General features: G+C 37.4%; 1 protein-coding gene across 2 annotated transcripts in view; it reads left to right on the top strand.

The window, feature by feature from the left end:
- The window catches only part of LOC132199576 (cysteine-rich motor neuron 1 protein-like), a 138,788-nt gene that overhangs the window by 86,792 nt on the left and 31,020 nt on the right, over positions 1-20,976 (top strand). Inside the window, exon 1 of one of the 2 annotated variants that reach the window (XM_059624402.1) lies at positions 1,501-1,846. The exons of the other annotated variant lie outside the window; for it this stretch is intronic. Within the exon in view, the coding sequence (XP_059480385.1) occupies positions 1,747-1,846 (100 nt within the window). The 5' untranslated portion in view covers positions 1,501-1,746. Of the gene's footprint in view, positions 1-1,500; positions 1,847-20,976 lie in introns of those variants that run through there. 2 annotated transcript variants of the gene reach the window in all.

Below are 20,976 nucleotides of genomic sequence, written 5' to 3'. Positions count from 1 at the left end.
GAAGAAATTTTCTGGCACCCATCTTCATTAAAACACTAAATCTTGTTTTGTCGTCATCTTTTGCCTTAATGAACTTCTATTTAAGGCACATTTCGACAGGTTGTCAACCGCAAGAGCCTGACCAAACAGACATAATCGACGAAAATGGCTGAATTAATGGGCCCCGTGTTTACAATTCAAACAACTGTCATCAAGAGGGCGATCCATTTACCCGCGTCTTAATTAATGGAGTCCTTCCCTGGCCCCACAACATCAACGCTTGCCTAACATAATTGCGTGGTATATTTTTCCGAACGGCTTTATTTATCACGCGCGCCACGCAGCGCTCCCGACAAGAAAAACAAACATCTTCCAGCTGAGGAACTTTATAAAATTGCCCTCAGCACTACTTGTTGTGTGGCGTGTGCATCCCCCCAAGAGAGCCATTTATTTTAGGTGCGCGAGCTGCATCATTCAACTTGAACATTACTCATCACAGGCGCCCCTTAAGGAGAACGCTAAATTATATTTTAAAAATAAAATTTCAAGGCGCCATATAATGCAGAGTAAATCTTTATACATTATGTTAATAAAAATATTCAATATTTTTTATATTTTATTTTGACCGATTAAATTTTAAAATAATATCTCATTAATTTTTAATTTTCTTTTAAATTTCTTTTTAAATAATAATTTATTAGTTTTTTTACCATATCTATTATTGAATATCGAACCTCTCAAAACGCAACATTAATAACAGAAAAGTTGAATAATTTTTTACAAATATATAATCAACTAGGTTTTGAAATCTAGAAAACTTTATATCCATAAAATCTATCTTGCATTCGATGAAGACACGCAAGTATTATATTAAATCAAATGAAAATAAAATTGCAATCGATCATTAGTAGAAATTTAACTGAAGCGGGGATTAGAGAAGTTTAAGTTATGGTATAAACAATATTTTTTTACTAAAAAAAATTAAGCTCGCACAATTTTCAAAGCTATTTCTATATTTATGCGTTTCTAGAAAAATTGGTGACTCTCAATTCCCATTTTAAAAATTTATTTCTGTGTCGATTTCAACTTTTGAATTTTAAAAACCAACACCAAGATAAAAAAAGAAAAATGCACCGCATCACTTGAAATTCGCTATTCTAAATTAAATGAATGAGAAAAATACATTTTATATATAATTTTTTTTCGTTACTACACTTAAAAGAGGTATACAAGTACTCTAAACCACTCTAAACGTTGCTAACTATTCTTGATCAATTATTCGCCGCGGTATTTGCATATTAATTAAAAATATTTGCCTTAAAAATTTCACACGCGCCAAAAAGGATATTTATTTAATTCCATTATTAACTTTTTCGCGAATCGAACCGCTTTTTCATAATACAGAATCAATTAATTCGGGCGTCGGTGAGCATGAGGGCGCTGCTGCGTGACTCAAAGGTGAGGCGCGGAGCCAAAGCACACACACACAGGTCCCGCGAGCGCCTCCGAGTGTTCTCCACTCCACTCCTCCTCCACCACCTCCTCCTCACTTGGTTCGCTACCACGGACGCTCAGTCACAGTCACACACACGCTCACTTGACTACTCGCATCGCTCTTTCGAGTCAGTCCCAAGGCAGCCGGTCGGACGGACGGACGGACGCGCGAGCTCAGTTAAAAAAGCACAAACGACGAACGGACGGCGGACGAACGAGGGTTGCGAAGAGCCCTCCCTCGGCATGCTGTAAAACGCACCCTCGGCCACGACCATGGTGCGGCGGAGTGTGCTGCTCTTGTGGCTGTTGGGGGTGCTGGTCGGCGGCGACAACTCCCTGCACGACCACCCTCACAACTCGGACTTCAACAAAGGTACAACCTTTTTTCATTTCACTATTTCCGATCGCAGGGCGCGGCTGCTTTTTTCGCCTGTGTACACACACAGGCCAAGATAAATAATAGTCGGTCTGTGAGTTGTGCGACGCTGCGAGCTCTACGCCGCCGCCGGTTGTTGCGTTCAATGTGCTGACCTTTCATGTGCTCTCCGCGCCGGCGAGAGAGACCTTCGGAATACGTTCTCGGAAAAAAATTGTCGTATATACACAACCTCGAGACACGCATGATTTCGGATTTAATTAGAGCTACCTGGTGCCACGGGCGCATTAATTATTTTATTGGCCTGCCGCGGATTTTTTCTTTCTTTATTAATGAGCGGCGGGCATGCGAATTGCTGCTTTGAATAAAATTTAAATTGATTTACGCCGAGCTGCTTCTTTTTATACGCACTGGCGAGGCGCCCCCCGCTGTTGTGAAACTTTGCGAGTGGCGCTGAATTTGCACTAATTAGCACAATTCACGGGTCGAGGCTAATCAGCTATGCCGATTGTCAGCGCATTCTTCTTTGCCCGACTGCGTTGCTGATTGAAATTCAAGCCTGCTGCTTGGGTAAAAAAATATATATCAGGATGAAAACACACGGCGGCGGTGTATGCGATAAGAGGATGGCCGGCTGGAAACAAGAATGATTAGACGCTAGAATAAACAAGATTGTGCCCAGATAATATCAAATTTGGTGTTTTGTCTATGATGGGAGCAGAAAAAAAGTGAAACCTATAAATATCAACGGTGATAATTTTGCGCTATGAAAAGAGCCTCTTTAATAAATGTCAACATAGTTTAATACAATTCATTATTAAATATATATCAAATCCATGTAAAATCAAATTACTTTTAAACAAAATTATTCATATTTTAAATGCTAAAATAATCAATTAAATTGCGTTTTTTTTTTAAATAATTTATTTTTAAATTCAATTTTGTTTTCATAATTCAATTTTTATAATTTTATTAATTAATTAAACCTTCTTCGAAAAAATTTCATATGTCAATAATTATACTTCATTAGATTTAAAATTCAATTAAATCAATATAATAAATGGAAGACTGACGCTAAAAAAATTATCAAGGATGAAAAGAAGGAAATTTTAATGTACCTTCGAGAAGTGACTGAGTTGAATGTACCTAAAATTTATAATCTGAGTTAAATATATATCTGAGTTAAAAAATAGTTTTTTTCTCTATACTAATGTTATTTAAAAAAAATCATACATTAAAAGTACACAGTGGATTAATTTAGAAAATTCGTGGTTTTTAAGAAGTTTCAAAGAAATAAACAAGTTATATAGGGCACAGAATCAGGATATTGGAATAATCCAATAATATGCATTTGAGTTGCTTTAATTTAATTTTTTGCCTGTAAATTTATTTTTATAAAAATTCAATTCATTTTCACCTATTGATTTCACTTTCCATTAACTTAAAACTATTAGTAATTAGTGTCTTAATGTGTCTGAAAAACACAAACAATAGGCGCACACACCTGAAGAAGCCTCTTTCCATTCTATTTTATGTTCATCTAAAAACTTGATTTTATTGGCTCACTATTTACCAACCTCACCAGAAATAACCCTAATGGAAACTTTATTTTCGCACATTTCGGCGTCTCTGTTTGCCGAAGGAAGGCGTTTCCAACTTTCGCCGACCATAAAACCCGCGGCTGGGCAATAAAACACACGCACACACACATCCAGGAAAATACATAATTTGTTGGTAAACACAGGCGCGAACGAAAACAAAAAGCCTTGGAAGCGAACCTTAAATATTATATCAGTCCAGTCCGCATTCATTTACGTTGAAATTACACTGGCCGCGCGTCGAGTTTTCGCGCTCGGCGCACACTGGCCGCGCAGTTTAAATAAATATCATTATCCGCTGCGAGAGAACCGGCGGCTATTTTTGCGCTCATGCGTAACTGTTAAAGATATTAGGTACGGAATTTTTTATTGCACCCAAGTGAGACAGAGTTAGGGGCTGCAAAAAATAAGAAGAAGAAATTAATGCAGACGAGCGAAGGATGGACGGCCGCTCGGCTGGCCCTAGATCGTATTATAATTCAAGAGATGATGACATTGAGTCGAAACTATTTTTATTGCCTTCATGTGTTCCGAGGCTCGGGAAGCTGCAAAAGAAAGACAAAGAAAAAAAGGCCCGGCGCAAAGAGTGGGCCATTCATTCGCTCTTACACTGTGATTTTGTTGAGCTTATTAGTCACTTTGAGGGTCAATCAACACCGCTTTCATTTTCTATGATTAGCTTTTTTTATCACAATGAACATAATTTTTTCTTAATTAATAAATCTTGGAACAGTTATTATCTGCTGATTTTTTTTTCAAATTATTTATATTCCAATCAAATCTAACAGAGAATTTCTTTGTTGAGACCATGCTTGAAATTAAAAAAAAGTTTTAAGTATACAGATGCTTATACATGGAGCTAAATTAAAGTATTGAAATCCTTCACATAGTTCTGTTTAATATATTAATCTATGAATATGCCAGGATTGTATTTTTTTATTTCAATCTAACATAAAACAAGAATCCAAAAGGGACTCGAGAAAGACAAAAGTCAATGCAGCGAGGGGACAAATTAATTGATTGCCTTCACGACTAATGGCAATTTTAATTGTTTATAAAGCGGCGGTTGCGAATAACACTTGTGAGCAATGAGCTAGTAATTCTCTCGCCGCTGTCGGCTTGGACCGAGGCCAGTATCCTGCTGAAAATAAGCAAGACAAATTATTGGCAATTGATTGTGTTGTGACGCCACAACGGCGCCACTGTCGCAATTGTCCGAGGTGCAGTGTAGTGGACTAATTGAAGAAGGTTTATTTTGGCTCGGTGTGTGGCATTGGTTGCGTGATGAACGGCAATGTGGAGAAGAGCAGCGCAATTGATCTCTTTTATTCTTGGGCAAAGCAAACCCCTTGAGAGAAAACTGGTTCAAACTGAGAGCGCTTGAAATTTATTGTTTTGCGTTGCCAAGCTGCCGAGTTGATTTTAATCTCGCCGCCGAAATTGATTGTAATTGGGCGACTGGCAACTGCACGAAGGCAACCTTTTATATTCCCCGTCTCTTCGCTTTTGACTTTTGAAAGGAAGTTGCGAGAGAGGCGCCGGTTTTTAGATCACTCACCGAGACTTACCTTTGCTTTAATGCACTCTCTCGTTGCCAAATTGGATTCGGTTAATGCGTTCGTAGAATTTATGGCCACTTTAAAAGCTCGGCTGCTTATCAGATACCGCGAGCACAAACTGGTTGTCGGTTGCTTCGCGAAACAATTGGCGAAAACATCAGTGCTGCGTTTTAAATTACGGGCTTGTCAATGTTGTTTTATGGGTTGAAATCTGATGGCCGACTTGAAACTTAAACTAATAAATTATTGGTTAAAATGGTTCATACACGTTCAGTACTCTCTCGGAAATAATCTAGAACGGTTTTGTTCAATCTTGAACGGGAAAATCAGTCGCTTTCAGAAAACAAGGCTAGATAAAATTAAAAAAAAAAAATTATTTATAAAAAATGCAAATTTAAAAGAAAACTATTAAACAAAATAATATTTTAGTTTTAATTTTAAAATGGGCGTCTTATTTTTATTGCTCATTCTATAAAATAGGTTATTTGAGGTTTTATTTGTTATCATTTTCACCCATTTTTCCCACCCTTAATCTGTTTCTCTACCTATACAAAATAATCATAAAAAATTTGTAAAAACATTGTGCGCATTTTCTGCTAATAACATTGATCTCAAACTTAATGTTTCTATACATCATATAAGTCACCGATTCTACAGTTTTTCTTTTCTTAATATTTCTCCCTCTCCGCAAACTTTTCCACCAAGCGGCGGAAATTGTTCTGCGGATCCAGCCAGCATCTCACTACACGGAAGCTTTTGTGCTCCGTATGGCACACACGACACGTATACAGCAAGTACTCGCTGCTTCTCCTTGAAATTTAACGCTCGGGCACAATATCGCGCACATTGAAATTTTTATCAGCAGCCGCTCGTCTGTCGGTCGGTGGGTCGTTGGCGCTCGGGAGACACGCACTCATGCAGGCAGGCACATTATGTACATAGTAAAGTACAGATAAAATGAAATATGCCGTCGGTGGTCCTAAAACAACAACAGCAGCACTCGCAAAACAGCCATTATTATTGCGCAGCCAAACCGGGGGTGCCATAAATTGTGCCGGCACCACTAGGCTGCGCAGATTTGCACCTCGTTATTTGCATCGTACGCGGTCTCGTCACGCGTGGCACACGTGAACACGCTTACGAATCGGCCGCGTGCATAATTATGCACATCGCCGGTGCTGAAAACACGGCCGTCCAATGGTCTGCCTCTCACAATTAATGGTCCTCGTACATACGAGATCGCTTGGTTTCATGCTCGGTGATTCGCTTGACCACTCGCAACGCGCTGACGGCCGTCTTGTTACAAAGATTAATTCATTTTCAACTATGCGTCGGTTTGTGTGCAAAAAATATAGGAAAGAAAAAATTATAAAATTACAAGTTTTGCCGTGATGCTTTCATTTTTGAATTAAAATATTTAATTTTACTCATTGGAGTCTTTTTTATAAATTAAAATGTTTAGATTTAATTTATTCATGAAAATTCAATATAATAATGCGCAATTATGTATCTATCAGCTATTTTAGGTTCAATACAATTTTTCCAACTAATTCTCTATAAATAGGATTTAACTTCCATTAATAATTATTATTTATTATCTTCTATTAAAATAATTATTATTTTTGTAATGTTTTTCAAACATTTGGCATGCGCTGAAAGTTTCATACTTTTGAATAAAAATTCTTTGCGAATATCGCACTCTTCAATGGAAGCCATTAGAACGTGTGCCTGCAAAAACACTTAGCAGCTGACGCTCGGTGTCTGTTTCATGTTCATCTTCAGACAGGCGAATGTACAAGGCATACCAACACATAAAAGCGAATTAGAGGGTGGATCTTACACATTGCCTCAGATTGCGCCAACTCTAAGACCATCTCATCTCACGCGGGGAGCAGTGAAAATGTTGCAAATTAACAGCAGCTGACCTAAGTGCTCCAGCCGCAATTCATTCCTTTATCTTAGCGAGGCACATTTGCTTTTTTAATGGGAATTTTGAATCAAATCAATAATTGAAAATTATGGCTAACCTAATAGGTTTGCAGAGAATTTATATTACCACGAATCATAGAGTAACTTTTTACAAGGCAATCTAAAATTTATAAAAAGTTAATGAAAGAAACGCTATAAAATAGGATTTTGTATGTATTTCAAATAATATATGTTGGAGAAAATCGAAGAGAGGTGGATTGAAGATTTTAAAGTTTAATGAACCGTAATTTTCTAATTGAAAAATTTGTAAAAAAAAAAAATCAAAATTTTCTAGATCAAGTCAAATTTTTATTATTTTTCCGCCAACAGAATAAATAAATTGCAGATGACTTTGCGACAATAGCGAAAAAAAGTATCTCCTATCGAGTACTATGATAGGGTGCCTTGTTGAGTGCGAAAAGTGAAGCTGCCATACAAAGCATTATGTAGAAGAGGAAGGCGCAGATAAGAGGGAGTATAAGGTGAAGGCTTGTGCTCCATGTGCGAGTAAATACATTCATTTAATGTGCGCGCGCGCGCTCTCCTATCTATCTTCTCCAGCGCGTCTAATAACGTATGCAAGTGTGAGCATATATGTATCGCGGGACCCAAGAATGCCGGTTATTATATTTATGCGCTGAACACACAATGTCTTGTGTGCGCGAGGATACGTAACCAGGCAGATGAAGTAACTCGACGGCGCATTCCTCGGTGTCAACCTTGTGCCAGAACTGTTTCATTTGCTCAGCTGCGACCGAGTGCAAATATAACAAACGCGCACCACCAGACGCACTAAACGCGATTCGCGCTAATTGTACTTCATTGTTACTGTCCGGAATGCGCTGCGTTTAATGAAATCGTCGGATGGTTTGACACCAAGGTCGCTCATCCCTGAATATATGCTTTGCAAATAATCTTCGGCGCCTTTAACTGCACATTCAACCTTGCATTCCAGGATATATTGAGACTTAAACAATGGGATTCAGTATCGAAGATCGAAGATGACAGAACGATTTTGTTTTTACGTTCATTTCAAAAAGATTAAGTGCATTTTTAAAATCATTAAATGTTTCAAGTTCTGCATTTAAATTTCAATCGGTTTAACTCAATTTTTATAGCTTTCTTTTAATTTAAGTATTTTTTTTTAGAGTAATAATCTGAATGGGTTTGGCCATTGCAGGTGGCATTTAATTCACATATGCACTGCGTGTTGCATAATTTACCAAAATATAAAGTTTCCGAGCAAAAATTAAAAAAGAAAAATCAATTTGGCCCTTCACCAAAATCATAAACCGATCATTCAACACTGGCAGACGTGCGTTTAATTTCCGTCACCCACGCTCGAAAGAGTGCTCCTTCGTCTCTGGCAACACGTGGTCTTTCATAATTCCGCGTCGCGAAATATGTCACACCGGCCCGGCGTCATTAACGAGCGCTGAAATATCTCGGCCTCATCAGCGCGGCCGGGTATTTTCATTCATGAAAGCCGCCGGCCAGCAGTGTGCGTGCGCCAAATTAAACGAATTGCGGCACCAAACAGCCGCGGCGCGAACGCCGAGCCGCTCTTTGATTTATTCGCTGTTTAAATCTCGGCTGCATTCTGCTCCCGTTCACTGAGAGAGGCGTTGAGGGAATTCGCCGTCGGCCCGCAGCCGCGGCTACTGGTAAACAAATAAATTTTCAATCGGCTAGCAAATGAGAAGGCATGCGAGCAAGCTGATTGGCTTTTTTGCGGTTTTATATCATCGGAATACCACGGCAGGCATCGCTGTCGAACAAATAGCCTCAGCAGCCAGCAGTTAAATTCTCGTTTTTTTTCTTATTATTTTTTAAAAACATTTCCTTAATATTTCATTTTTCTTATTGCATTTCAATATGACGTTTAATTTAAAGCTTTGCTATGAAAAAAATGGAAGGTATTTTAATGAAAGTAAAGTTCAAATATTAACTTATTTACTTGAAATAATAGTTTACTTTGAATTTGGGGCAAGTTTCACCACAATTTTTTTCACCGCATACTGCATTAAATTTTATTATTTCTGATGTACTTTTAGTCCTTTTCAGAATGATTTTGATAATAATTTTCAAAATTTTGCAACCTTTTTTAAAATTATTTTTACTACATACATACAATTTAAATTTTGGTAGTCTTGAATGTCAACAAGTCTTTTCAAATACTACAAAGAATTTCAACCTTATTTTTTTGTCATTTTTATTTACGATTCGCTTTTGGGCCACTCGCGGTGTGGGCTGTTGAGCTTGTTGTGCAAGTGATTAATGGAGACAACAATAGCGCGCTTGGAAGATTATTAAGTCACTCGACAACAAAGCCGAGAAGAAAGTATAAAGGAAGCGGAGAAAGAAAGAAAGGGAAGCCTCAAAGCAGCAAACTGCGTGTAAAATTATAATCTGCGAGGGCGACGAGAACAAAAAGAACGGCGCCCGTCCATCTGTCCGTCATCCATTTTTCAGGAGCACTGCACGAGACTTGAGTTCTTTCAGCCTCGCGCCGAGTGAGAAGAAACGGCGAGATATAAAACGACTTACGGCACACACGCAATCCCTATTTAAAAATCAACGCGCAGCCGGGCTAGCTGTGCTGCTGGACCATCCATCGGTGGGCGTTTTGTAATAACGCCGGCGCTCCAAAAATAAAATTTATAAAATCGTACGAGACGAGCGCGGCTGTGAGTGGAATCTCGGCGTTTCTCTTGTGTTTACACTCGCGGCGCGCGAGGAATGCCAAAAGCATTTTTTATGGCCCTAGGGCAGTCCGAACGCGCGAAACCGACTAAAAGCTATGCCCGCCAAATCTGCTGCTGGTGCGTCTCTCATTAACAGGTGCAGCGCCCCGGAGATTTTTTCCGACTGCTCTCCTGCCGGGCCAAAAGCTAGCTTAATTGATGTGTTTAATGCACTAATGGAGCGTTTAAGCTCTAATTTTATCCTATTTATCTCTTTCCTCCCCGGCCGCACTCAGTCCGGGTGGCCACGTGACTGCATTAATTTTATGGACTTGTCAGAATTTCTCCGTTCCCCTAGAAAAATAATGGGATTAATTGAGTGACTTTTTTAACTGTGGAACACAAAATGAAGTATATTATCTTAGTTTTAACGGAACTCAATATAAGTTAAAAAAGAATAAGCCAATTTAAAATTAATAAGAAAAGGCCAAATTGAGATTAAAAAAAAGCATAATTGAGTTAAACTTGAAAAGCAAATTAATATTTACAAAAATGTTCTTAAGCATGAATTTATTTGGAAAGCAGTATTAATTAATTAATTTACTAATAATAAATGATCCTTGAAAATTATAGATACGTTTATTTAAAATTAAATACATTTGTTCATCAATGGTTGACGCCAAGTTTTTTTCACCTCTTGACATTATGGTCTATAATATAACCTAGAAAAATTCTAAATATGGATTGTGTGGAAATATGTGAGTGAGAGCAAAACAAAACGATAACACGGGCCCGTCTCGCGGCTGACGTGATCTCCATGAGTCACCCAACATTCTCACTTTCAAGCAACATTGCAGAAGAGTGCATAAATTTGCGCCGCCGTGCCTCATTCCCGCCGAGCTAGAGTGTGACCTGCCGTAAAAGCAGCAGTGCTCCCGCAGCATTTGCACTTTTATTAGCGAGTGTTCTAAATTTAAAGGGACGAGGCTGACCTGTGACCTTAGCCACTCGGCAAACAGCAGCGCAGCTGACTTGAGGCTATTCTTATTTGGAGCGCTAATTTAGCACTCTCTCGGTACCACGGACCGGCCGATACACATAAAGATTTTTTCCTTCGCGGCGTGTCAATGGCGATTTCATTGATATTTATTTATGATGGCGACTTATTTCGTTCCTATTTGAACCACTTGCGATTTTACGACACATCGCCGAGCGCATACATGAAGGGCGTTTCAATTCCGCGACGTGCAGAGAGCAGAGGCTAATTTATTTTTAGCCGCGCTCACCATACACTTGAGATGCAAATCGCAACAATGAGGACAAGTTTACGTTTTTGGAGGTGCCGAGCCGGTCGACGCAGATTTGCACGCGCAAATTAGCCATCAACCGGCGCTTTATTCTCCGCACTTTGTCAGCCAGCGTCTGACACTTTGAAGTGTCTGCTCATAAAAGGCAGCCAATATTTTCGCCGGCCGTTTCAACGGCTCAATTCACTCCAACGCGCTGCGTTTCGATTCCAATCAGCTGAGTAAGCGAACGGCGGTGAAACCTTTTTGGAGCTGTTGAGAAAACAAAAAGGTGAACTGGTCAGATCACTGCAGCCTCTCTTTTGGCGAAATTGGTCTCCGGGTGACTCACTCTGGTTTTTAATAAGCTCTGCAAAAAAAATTTGCATTCATTGAGACAGCGGTGAAATTATTACATTGTTTATTTCGCTCATTATTCTCCATTCAATCAATAAAGTGTGTTGATATTAAAAAAAATACGATTTTTTTGTAAGTAAATTTTTTTACTTTCTTTTATCATAAATTGAATTTAATAACAATCAGGATAACTAGTATTTCCATCTATATCACTAGATTCCAAAAATATATTTTATTTTGGAGCAATAGACAATTTAAAATACAAATTATGAAATTTATTTCAAAATACCTCTTCATCGTTAAATACTGATAAAAAATAGATGAAAAATTCAATTTATCAGATCATGCTGCTATATGTATTGGTATTTTTCAAGTGGTGGGATGTGATTTTAATTCATTAGAAATTTGGTTGAACTCCAAGAGTAGATGATGAAAATGTAATTTTAAAAAAAATCATAATCTATTGTTTTTATTCACTATATTGACTATATTGTAGGAATATTTCCACCTTTCCCATTCTTTTATTGCTCTTTGCAATGATTTAGAGAAGAGTTTCTCTTGTTATTCAGATATTTAATTCTAACGTTTTACTGTCCTTTGTTTGGGAGAAGCATATTTAAGTTTGATAAATCCTACAATTAGACTGCGGATAGCACAGAAACCACTCGTGGGGCCCAATTCATAAACAACAACATTCAAATAAATGTGTCTACAAAGTACGAATATCAAAACAATGGGCCAAGGAACGAACTCCACCCAGAAATATTATAGCAGCCTTTTCTCTTTGATTCGATACCTTGCAAGAGTCGTATTAATTTAAAACAACGATTCGCGTGTTTTTGCGCCACGCCGTGCGCCGAGTAAAATAATACAATATAATATTCAAAATGAATACAGAATACGGCGCCTGATTTAGTGTGTGGTGCGCAATAAATATGAAATTCAAATCGAATGCATAATTCATAAATGTATATAAAACGGCGAGGCAGCGTATAAATGTTTCAGTTGTGTTGTTGTCCGTCCGCTTGCCAGCCTGCCCCATCTATCACCACGCAATCAGCAATTTAAAATGCAACGCTGAGATCGAGATAAGCAAGAAAACACATCGCGGCGCAACAGACGAGCAGACATAATTTTTGGCATAATGCGCTGCCGCCTGAATTTCACGCAGCAGCGAGACGGCGACGCGGACCGCCGGCCGGTTCAAAACATGCTTATTTTTTAGTGCTCGCAGCCAACCCTGTAGCAAGGACACCGTAATGTGTTCTTTTTCTTGTTTAGTTACCAACAGGTATTATTACTATGGTCTCGTGTGCGCGCGAGTGAGCGAGCGAGCGTGTATTCGCAAACTCCACGTTGGCCTTGACTTGACCAAAGTAGCTTTTTAATCAAGAGAAGCACCAACGTACCGACCGACCGGCTCTCGAAAGGCTGCACAAATTTAATACTTCTCAATAGTTCATGATAAGTATTTAGGCCATAATAAAATTTAAAAATACTCTGGTTGAAAGTTAAAACTTATGATTTTAAAATTGAAATATCTTGTTGATGATGAATCAATAATTATGTTTTCATGTTTTTATCAGAGTTTTTATCAAGTTTCTATTAATCTCTAGTGCATATCTATGGGAGAGAGAACTCCAAAATCTCGTGTATGCAATTATGCATCCTGTATCAATTCTTAATTATGCAATTAGAGAAGAGGCTTTAAAAGTTTATCCATTTGAAAAGTGATAAGGTTTTTTTCAATTTAAACCAACGTGGAAAAATAAAATTTCTTTTTTACTTATTTGCATTGCAATTAATAAAAAAACTTTTTTAAAAATAAATATTAAATTAATAGATTCATTATATAATATTGATTTATGCTGTAATAAAATTGAAGTAAAAATAATTTTAAACATATAAATATGTATTTCATAAACAATAACGTGTGCTTAATTTTGACCGTTAAACAAGGTAGACTGAAATACATGAGCCTTTTGCGACTTGACATCCATAACTAATTGACCGCTCCGGATTTTTCATGACTGGAGAAATTGATTAAATCCGATCATTAGTTGGAGACCACGTATCTCCAACTGACAGACTATCAATCTTGCGGTCCAGTATTGACAGAGAAAGACAATGATGAAAAAACGCGTCGGCGCCACCTTTGCCGAGAGATCGAAGCAGCAATACAAAGAAGTCGAAATTTATTGGAAACGTTAGGAATGCCGTGTTTTACATCTCGCCTCGTCTCGCAGAGCGTAAAATAATATGACACGCGTTAGAGTTAGGAATAGAGAAGAGAGAAGAGAGTTATTTATATTTGTTTGTATCGTGTATGAAAACATATTTATTTTCGTGGAGAGATAACAGGGTGACAGGAGAACATAACTCTTTCGTCCGAAAAACTTTGCGTTCACCGACGTTTGATTTTCTGAGATTTTTATCAGACAGACATTTATTTTCAACACCATTGCCAGAATATCCATTTTTGTTAAAAGATATTTTTTTCAGTTGAATAATTCATTTTCAATCTACTGGCATCATTAAGACTAAAAACATGATAATTTCTCTGCAGCAAAAAGCTATTTGCAATGGTGATGTTTGCCATTTTAATTTCCATGTAGATTAAAAATTTTGCAAGCAAGGACCTTTGGGGTATGGGATTGTATGATGAATAACTTTCCTTTCAGAGGATTTCCTCTAAAAAGAAAAAAAAACGCGAGATCTTGATTGCGATTTTAACCCGTGCTGGACAAGTAATAGATCATTTTGCTTGAGGGTTTCTTTTTTGAGAGCAATAATAAAGTTGCTCGTTTTGTACGCCGCTAGGTAATCCGATTGCGGATGTCCCGCCGGACTGTTACTTTGAGTGTGTATTTTTTATTATCTACATCTTGTTCTCGAATCCTTGCATTAATTAATTGCCCGCAGGTTAATTGCGAATGATGAACTGGAAAGTAGATTTTTTGCGTGTTTAGTTGCAAATATCTTTTCATTACACTCTTGTAGTTTTCTTTTCTAAATTAAAGAATTAAAGCAGCGTTTAAAATATACAAATTAACAAAATGTATTTATTTTTTTTAAACGTCTTGTACCTTTTTTAGCAGCCATCATACATTTAAATTGTTACAGGGATAATCAATCAAATAAGTGTATAATTCTTAAAATTTAACATTTGCTTAGTTTTTAATTTCTTCTCTTAAAGTTTTTTAATTCAATTAACCATCAGTTAAATTATATTTACACAATCTGAGGATAAATATTCATGCTTGCGTTTGTAACTTTAAATAAATTAAAATAAAAAAATCGGCTTTTTGCCAAAGCAACCTCAATTGAAAATGTCAATACAGGACAATAATTCAAGTAGCTCTGCTAAAAATGCGCATCACACAAAATAACATGCAAATATTTGGCTGGTAGTCAGTAGAAAAATTTCTGAGAAGCGCTTGACGGTCAACCCTTCTCTTAATGAATTAAAATCGCGCATGACTCGCGGCTCTGCAAAAGCAGTTCGCGGAATCGCCAAATAGCAGCGCAGGTGTCTAAATATAAAGCCGGTCTATTTGCAGCGCTCGAAATCGGAAATTAAATGGTCTAATTTGATGAAGAGGGATTTTGCACGAGCCTCTGTGTTATAGCAAAAGTGGAGGAGAGTTACTCGCGCGCGTAGATTGAATTTGCAGCGTCTGCTTTGAAGTGGAAAGACCAACTATTAGAGAGAGTGGCGAGCAAGGAAATCAAATGAGAGTAGCGAATGAACCGCGAATATTCGGGCACCGAGAGAAAGGCAATTCATCGTTCAATTTATAGCTTACTTATCATGCGGACGTAGGCGAATCAAAAAGCAGGCGCCCGCTGCTTTTTAGACACGGCTTCTTTTCCCGTACAATTACACGGCGATTGTTGAAACGAAATAATGAGCCAATCACAATTTCCTGCAGCTGCCGTGAAAGTTATTTTGTACAGTGGTATTGTAGGAAGTTTTTAATTTAATTACGCCTTTTTTATATTATTCAGAAAAAATTACCCTTCATTCCGAGACCTTTCCTTTAGTCTCACATGCAGACACGATGGGGATTTTCTGCGGGCCGTCGACAGACTCGGGCGGATCATTATATTCCGAAGTGGAAGATGAGCATTCTGTGTGCGGTCACGGATTTCGAGCTCACGACTGCCGAGTGATGAGAGCACCAGAAAGAGAATGTGCGGCGCGACCGCAAAGTTCACAGCCGCCTATTCATCTCGAAACTCACTCTCCGAACCTAATTAATTTTTATAAACTCGCCGACCGATTGCGATGAAATTGAAATTACACGGCGCGGTGGCGTTGAAAAATTGACGAGGGCAACCGCAAGGGCTCCCGTTGCAATTTTCTAACCGTGGGAGAGGAATTGCTTGGCTAACAAGCTTTGATTTTTAATCTCTACATCCGGTTCATCTAACTAAGTTAGATGAAAGCGAAGTTGAATATGAAGAAATTGAAAAATTTATATTATATTACATAGTTTTAATAACGGTAGAACATGGGAAGAGATCTGATCGAATCTTTTAGTTATGAAAATCTGACGTTAAAACATATATTTGATTAAATTTAATTTGTCTATTCTTTATCAATATTTTTTTAGGTGAAAATGAAATTCACCTCGAGTATTAACATTTAACTTTTTAAGTTCATGAGTAAAAATAACGATTTTGGTTTATAGTTTACTTTGTATTTATTATAAACTGATGAAATTTCCTGCCATTTGAAAGCTCTAATTTGCTTGATTAAATCTTGGCCGTTTATACGTAACTCATGTTAGATTGTACAAAGATAAACCTTTTGTGTTGCACTTAAGTGGTTCAACTTTGACCTCTGAGGACGTGACCGTGCTGGAAAATAACGCTTAGGGACGAGAGAAGACGAAAAGTCTCTTCGCAACCTGCTGAAACTCGAGGAGTTTTAATTAATTATTCAGGCCATTAAGTCAGCCCGAGTCGGAAGATTTGTGCGCGCGTTTCGCTCACCAGGATAGCTGCTGCTGCTGAATATAATTATATTTTCATTGCCCGGCATTTCAGCTGGAAGTCGAGATGCTGGGAAAATGAGTTTCGCATTGCGGGCGAGTATAATGTATAATGAGACGCCACGACCAGAAATATTGCTCCGACTGACGTTTATTATTTGCGTGCTCAATTTGATTTGTGGAAAATACGCGCCGTTTCGTCGTCGGCGGGGTTATTACACGCAATTTCGCAAGTCGCTGCTAAATTAACTTGCTTCGTTGATTTATGTTGACTTCAATTTGTCCGACAAAATGTATGCTTTTAAAATTATCAATTTAGCCCCGACATTTTAATTTACACCTTTTTCTGCTAATTTGCGTTAAAAATTTCTACCTCAGTTGTAATAAATTTAGTCGCAGATCATTGACTTTTCAGCACGCAAACTTGGCAAGCTGCTGATGCATGAAGTGAAATTATATCACAATCTGGCGTGCATCTCGTCGCAATAAGAACCGGAGCTGGTTCGTCTCGGTTTATTACACGACCCAACGCTAAACAAGGCGCGACTCCCTGCTGACTGAGAATCACACACGACGCTCTCTCGCCTGCATCTTATGCAAATTACACACGGGAGAATAAAAAAGGATTTTGATTAAATGTGATTTAATAACTTGCTACCGCGTCCCGATCCGCGATCGGGTTCAAATTAAAAAGAGTGCCCGAGAGAGGTAAAAACTCGATTATCGAGTTTCAGATTAACATACCAGTTCTGGGGACGTGTTAATTTAATATTGGGAAATAAACTTATACACCGCCCGAAGACGAAAAATATCGCTTCGCCTTCTACGGAAGCCGTCGTTTGTGGTAATAAATTGGAAATTAAAGAAGTCACTGGCTTTCGGGGCTTACGTGTCACCTCCATATAAGGCTTGCTGCGTTGTCAACACGCTGAGAAAGAGAGAGAGAGATAATCTCTTACATTCCGACTTCAAAACGAAAAATCCTAATCCACCGGGAAGGTTGTGACAAGCAAACATTAAAATGAAAGGTAATGGACACACACGAGCTGGGAGTTTTTTACTTCAAAAGTTGACTAACTTGTCTCCGTTTAATTGCCTGGCGCTATCGAGTCGCGGCATCGGCACAAAAATCCTCAATTAATTCCAAAGGCTAAATTGGCCGACGAGGGGATTACTTATTTTACGTAAGCGGTATGCAAAAAGAAGCAAATTAATTCTGAACTTTATCGCGACTCTCGAGACGTATAAAATCTTGCTTTGCGTGACAGATATTAATTTTTTTCCATCGTGGATGGCATGAGCTAAAATTTATGCTTCGAAACGCTTCAATTTGCTGGCAAACATGCAAAAATATTTTTGGAGCGCACCACCGCATACATGAATCATGCAGATGTCCGAAATGTAACAAATTTGCTAAGCGTGAACAATGTGGCGTTTCAAATCGAACGCGGTGTTTTACGTCTGGACCAATTCACAGCGAGTATAACAGAAGTAAAAATGTGCTGCTCTCTGATTGCGCTGCATTATAAGCCATTAGAGCGGGCGAGGAATACTGTATGAACCATAATGGAGCAGGACGTGTCCTGATAAATCACCCCTGCCTCGCATAATATCGTTACATAACCATGCATTGCGGCCAACGTGCTGCATAATTTAGAGTCACAATTGCAGCCACGTCGCTTCGTGACAGCGTTTTGGAGAGTGCAAATTTAGTACGTCCTGCACCTAATGCTGTTGCTAATTGTGTAAAAAATAAATTGTTTTTAATTTTAATAACAGTACTTACAATTCTTTGATAAAAATTGAAAAAAAAATGATATGCAATATTATTTTATTTAGCTCATTATTTCATTTATAATTTACTTAAATAATAAACATAAAAATATATAATGTATTTTATGAATAAATTTATTTTTGCTAATTTAACATGATATTTCTTAATAAAAATAATACATTAACAATAAAATAGTTTTCTTAATTTAATATATTTATACAGATGACAAACAAATTTATATGGACCATTTCAGAAATACTCCTTACCAATCTTATGATTGTATCTCTGTCCGTTTGTTCACAAAGTTACAGTTAAAATTATATAATTAATTGCAAAACATTTCCTCGCGTTATCGTCAAGAGGAATGACGTTTTTGTTTAAATGACTTGAAAAAATCAATATATTTAATATACAATATAGGTTAAAAAATTATATTTTAAATATGAATAAAAAAGTAAGCAAAGCGGTAAAATAGTTTTATATTATTTATGAATAATATGATATTAAACAAATTTACTATAATATTCAACACAGTTCTATCTAGATGTTCTTGTAGTTGTTATGGAACAATTTTGCACTTGAGGTGTTCATTTTATTTCATCAAAAAATATTCTACATAGTTTTTAACAGCTTTGAAATAACATTGAACTCATTTGACTGCAGATAATTAGAATTTTAGACACAAAAATTCATTAAAGAAATTATTTTACTTTAAACTTTTATTATGTGCATATTGTGTATAAAAGTTATACGTAAATATTGTCAGGCCCCTTTGCGTGAAGGTTCTGGTTCACAAGAACTTGGTGCACATTATGTGACGCTTTTTGTATGTGCCCATGTTTATCAGAGGTGGAGTGTGGTTGTTCCATCTCCCCTTCGTCATAAATTAATTCACCGCGTGCAACGCGAATGATTTATTCAATAAATGCCTGTGTGCGCGAGTGCATGTTTAATAAGCTGCTTTTGTGCTCTGTTGCAGGTAAGAATTCGCACCTTGTCCCAGCAACTTCGTCTCTGGCTGCTGCGCCGGAGGATTATCTGCGCCGTGTACGTGCCGGTTCACAACTGATGGCAGAGATGAGTAAAAAAAATTGGCGAAAAGTTGTGACGCGCGCGTTGAACGCCTAATTATACACTCGCAGCTTTTAATTACGCCTATCATTATTGAGTGCCAAAGTTTTTGCTCCAATTGCGACGATGATTAAGGGCAAAAACGTCGGTGGACTTGTTGATAATTTACAGCGGTAGCTCGTTCCGTTTATGTTTTGTGTGTAGAGAAAAAAAATTGGAAATTGACACTCCTTTGAACATGGCTGGAGAGTGTGATGAAAAGAGCAATTAACTCTCTGTTTAACCATCATCAAAGTAAAATAATTGTATGTATTACTTTTTACCGGTGCAAAAAATATATCCACATTTTCTATTTAGTTTGGACATAGTTTGGAAAGTAACAAAACAAAGTATTGTAATTTATATTTTTAAAATGATTAATTTTTCAAATTGGTAATTCATATTTTTATTTCGAAAAGTAATTTCGTGATGGAGGGTTTATTCATGGTGTTTTAATTTAAACCAGCATTACGTGAAAGATATTTTAAGTCAATTTTTTTCTACAGAACAACAAAAGACTAAAAAACTCATTCATGAAAAGCTGAATTTCCCGGCAAAACATAAGGTTTTTAAATTTTTCATGGTGTTGGTTAGCCGTTAATTACCAATTTAATGATCAAACCAACCAAGCGTATTATGAGCAAAATATGAGCCATACACAGTAAAACCAAAAATCAATACCGCCAACCATAATTACGTACCATTAATATTGGATTCGATGCCAAACCCCAGCAGCTTTGAGCCAAATTAAACCGCGCTGCGCCCAACAGAATTCCAAACCAGGCTCTTTGTTATTCAATTTACTCGTCCGACATGACGAGCTGATAGGGAGAGAGAGAGATGAGTCGACAATACACTAAAAATCCCGTGCGCACCGAGAGCGCATTAAATCCACCTTCAATACAATAATAATCCATTATGCAGCAGCAACAGTCTTGAATTGAACGTGGGCGTCACTGGTGCATGCAACACACCGCCGAGAGCAAAATACAATGCGAGTCCCCGTCCGTCCGTCCGTCCTGATCTCGTTCAGAGCAACGTATATTCTCGGACCGACTCTCAAGATGTAATCGCGATTTACTGCTGCCGATATTCTCATTCCGTCTCTCTCGCGCGCGCGGTCTGGCGCGCTCAAAAATTGATTTAGCTCGCACACACTCCACCGACTGCAGACCTCAGGCTTTATATTCAAACACACAGACCTCGCTTGAGCATTGTAAATTGCTACTTACTTGAAGTACAATGTATAAAAGTGGCATAACTAGAAATTTTACTTGCTAACATAAATTTATTGCATATTTTTAAGTTGCTGATATAAAATATATCATTTAAAATTTTTTTATAATAATATCATTTATTATTTTTATTTTACGTCATTTTAGTTTTAATTTGTATTTTTTTTTGGCGCAAATGGTTTTTGTTATGAATTGTAAAAGTTATTTTGATTAACACCAAGTCAAATTAATAAATTTGCTGCCTGCCACAGATATTATGGAAAATGATAAGATCATCCTTTAGCTGACTCATGATCTCTGTCATTTCAATTGAAATTATTGTACATTATTATAAATAATTTTGTAGACATAATTCTCTAATTCAATTAATTGCGTTTTTTTTTAATTTTAAATAGAAAATGCTCGGTAATTTTTTTGGCAGAAAATCATTTATTTGAATGAAAATAATTTGTTTTATTTTAAAGACTGAAACAAAAACTACATACATATATCTATACATTCACTTCTCGCCACTGGAGTGTCTATGTGTATTACTCAGTATTACTCGTTGCACAAAGGC

Source organism: Neocloeon triangulifer, unplaced genomic scaffold (genome assembly GCF_031216515.1).
Source record: "Neocloeon triangulifer isolate White Clay Creek 2 clone unplaced genomic scaffold, ASM3121651v1 ptg000014l, whole genome shotgun sequence".
In the NCBI taxonomy this organism is placed as follows: Eukaryota; Metazoa; Arthropoda; class Insecta; order Ephemeroptera; family Baetidae; genus Neocloeon; species Neocloeon triangulifer.
The sequence above is the reverse complement of the archived record's forward strand: the minus strand, read 5'-3'. Positions and strand labels throughout refer to the sequence as shown.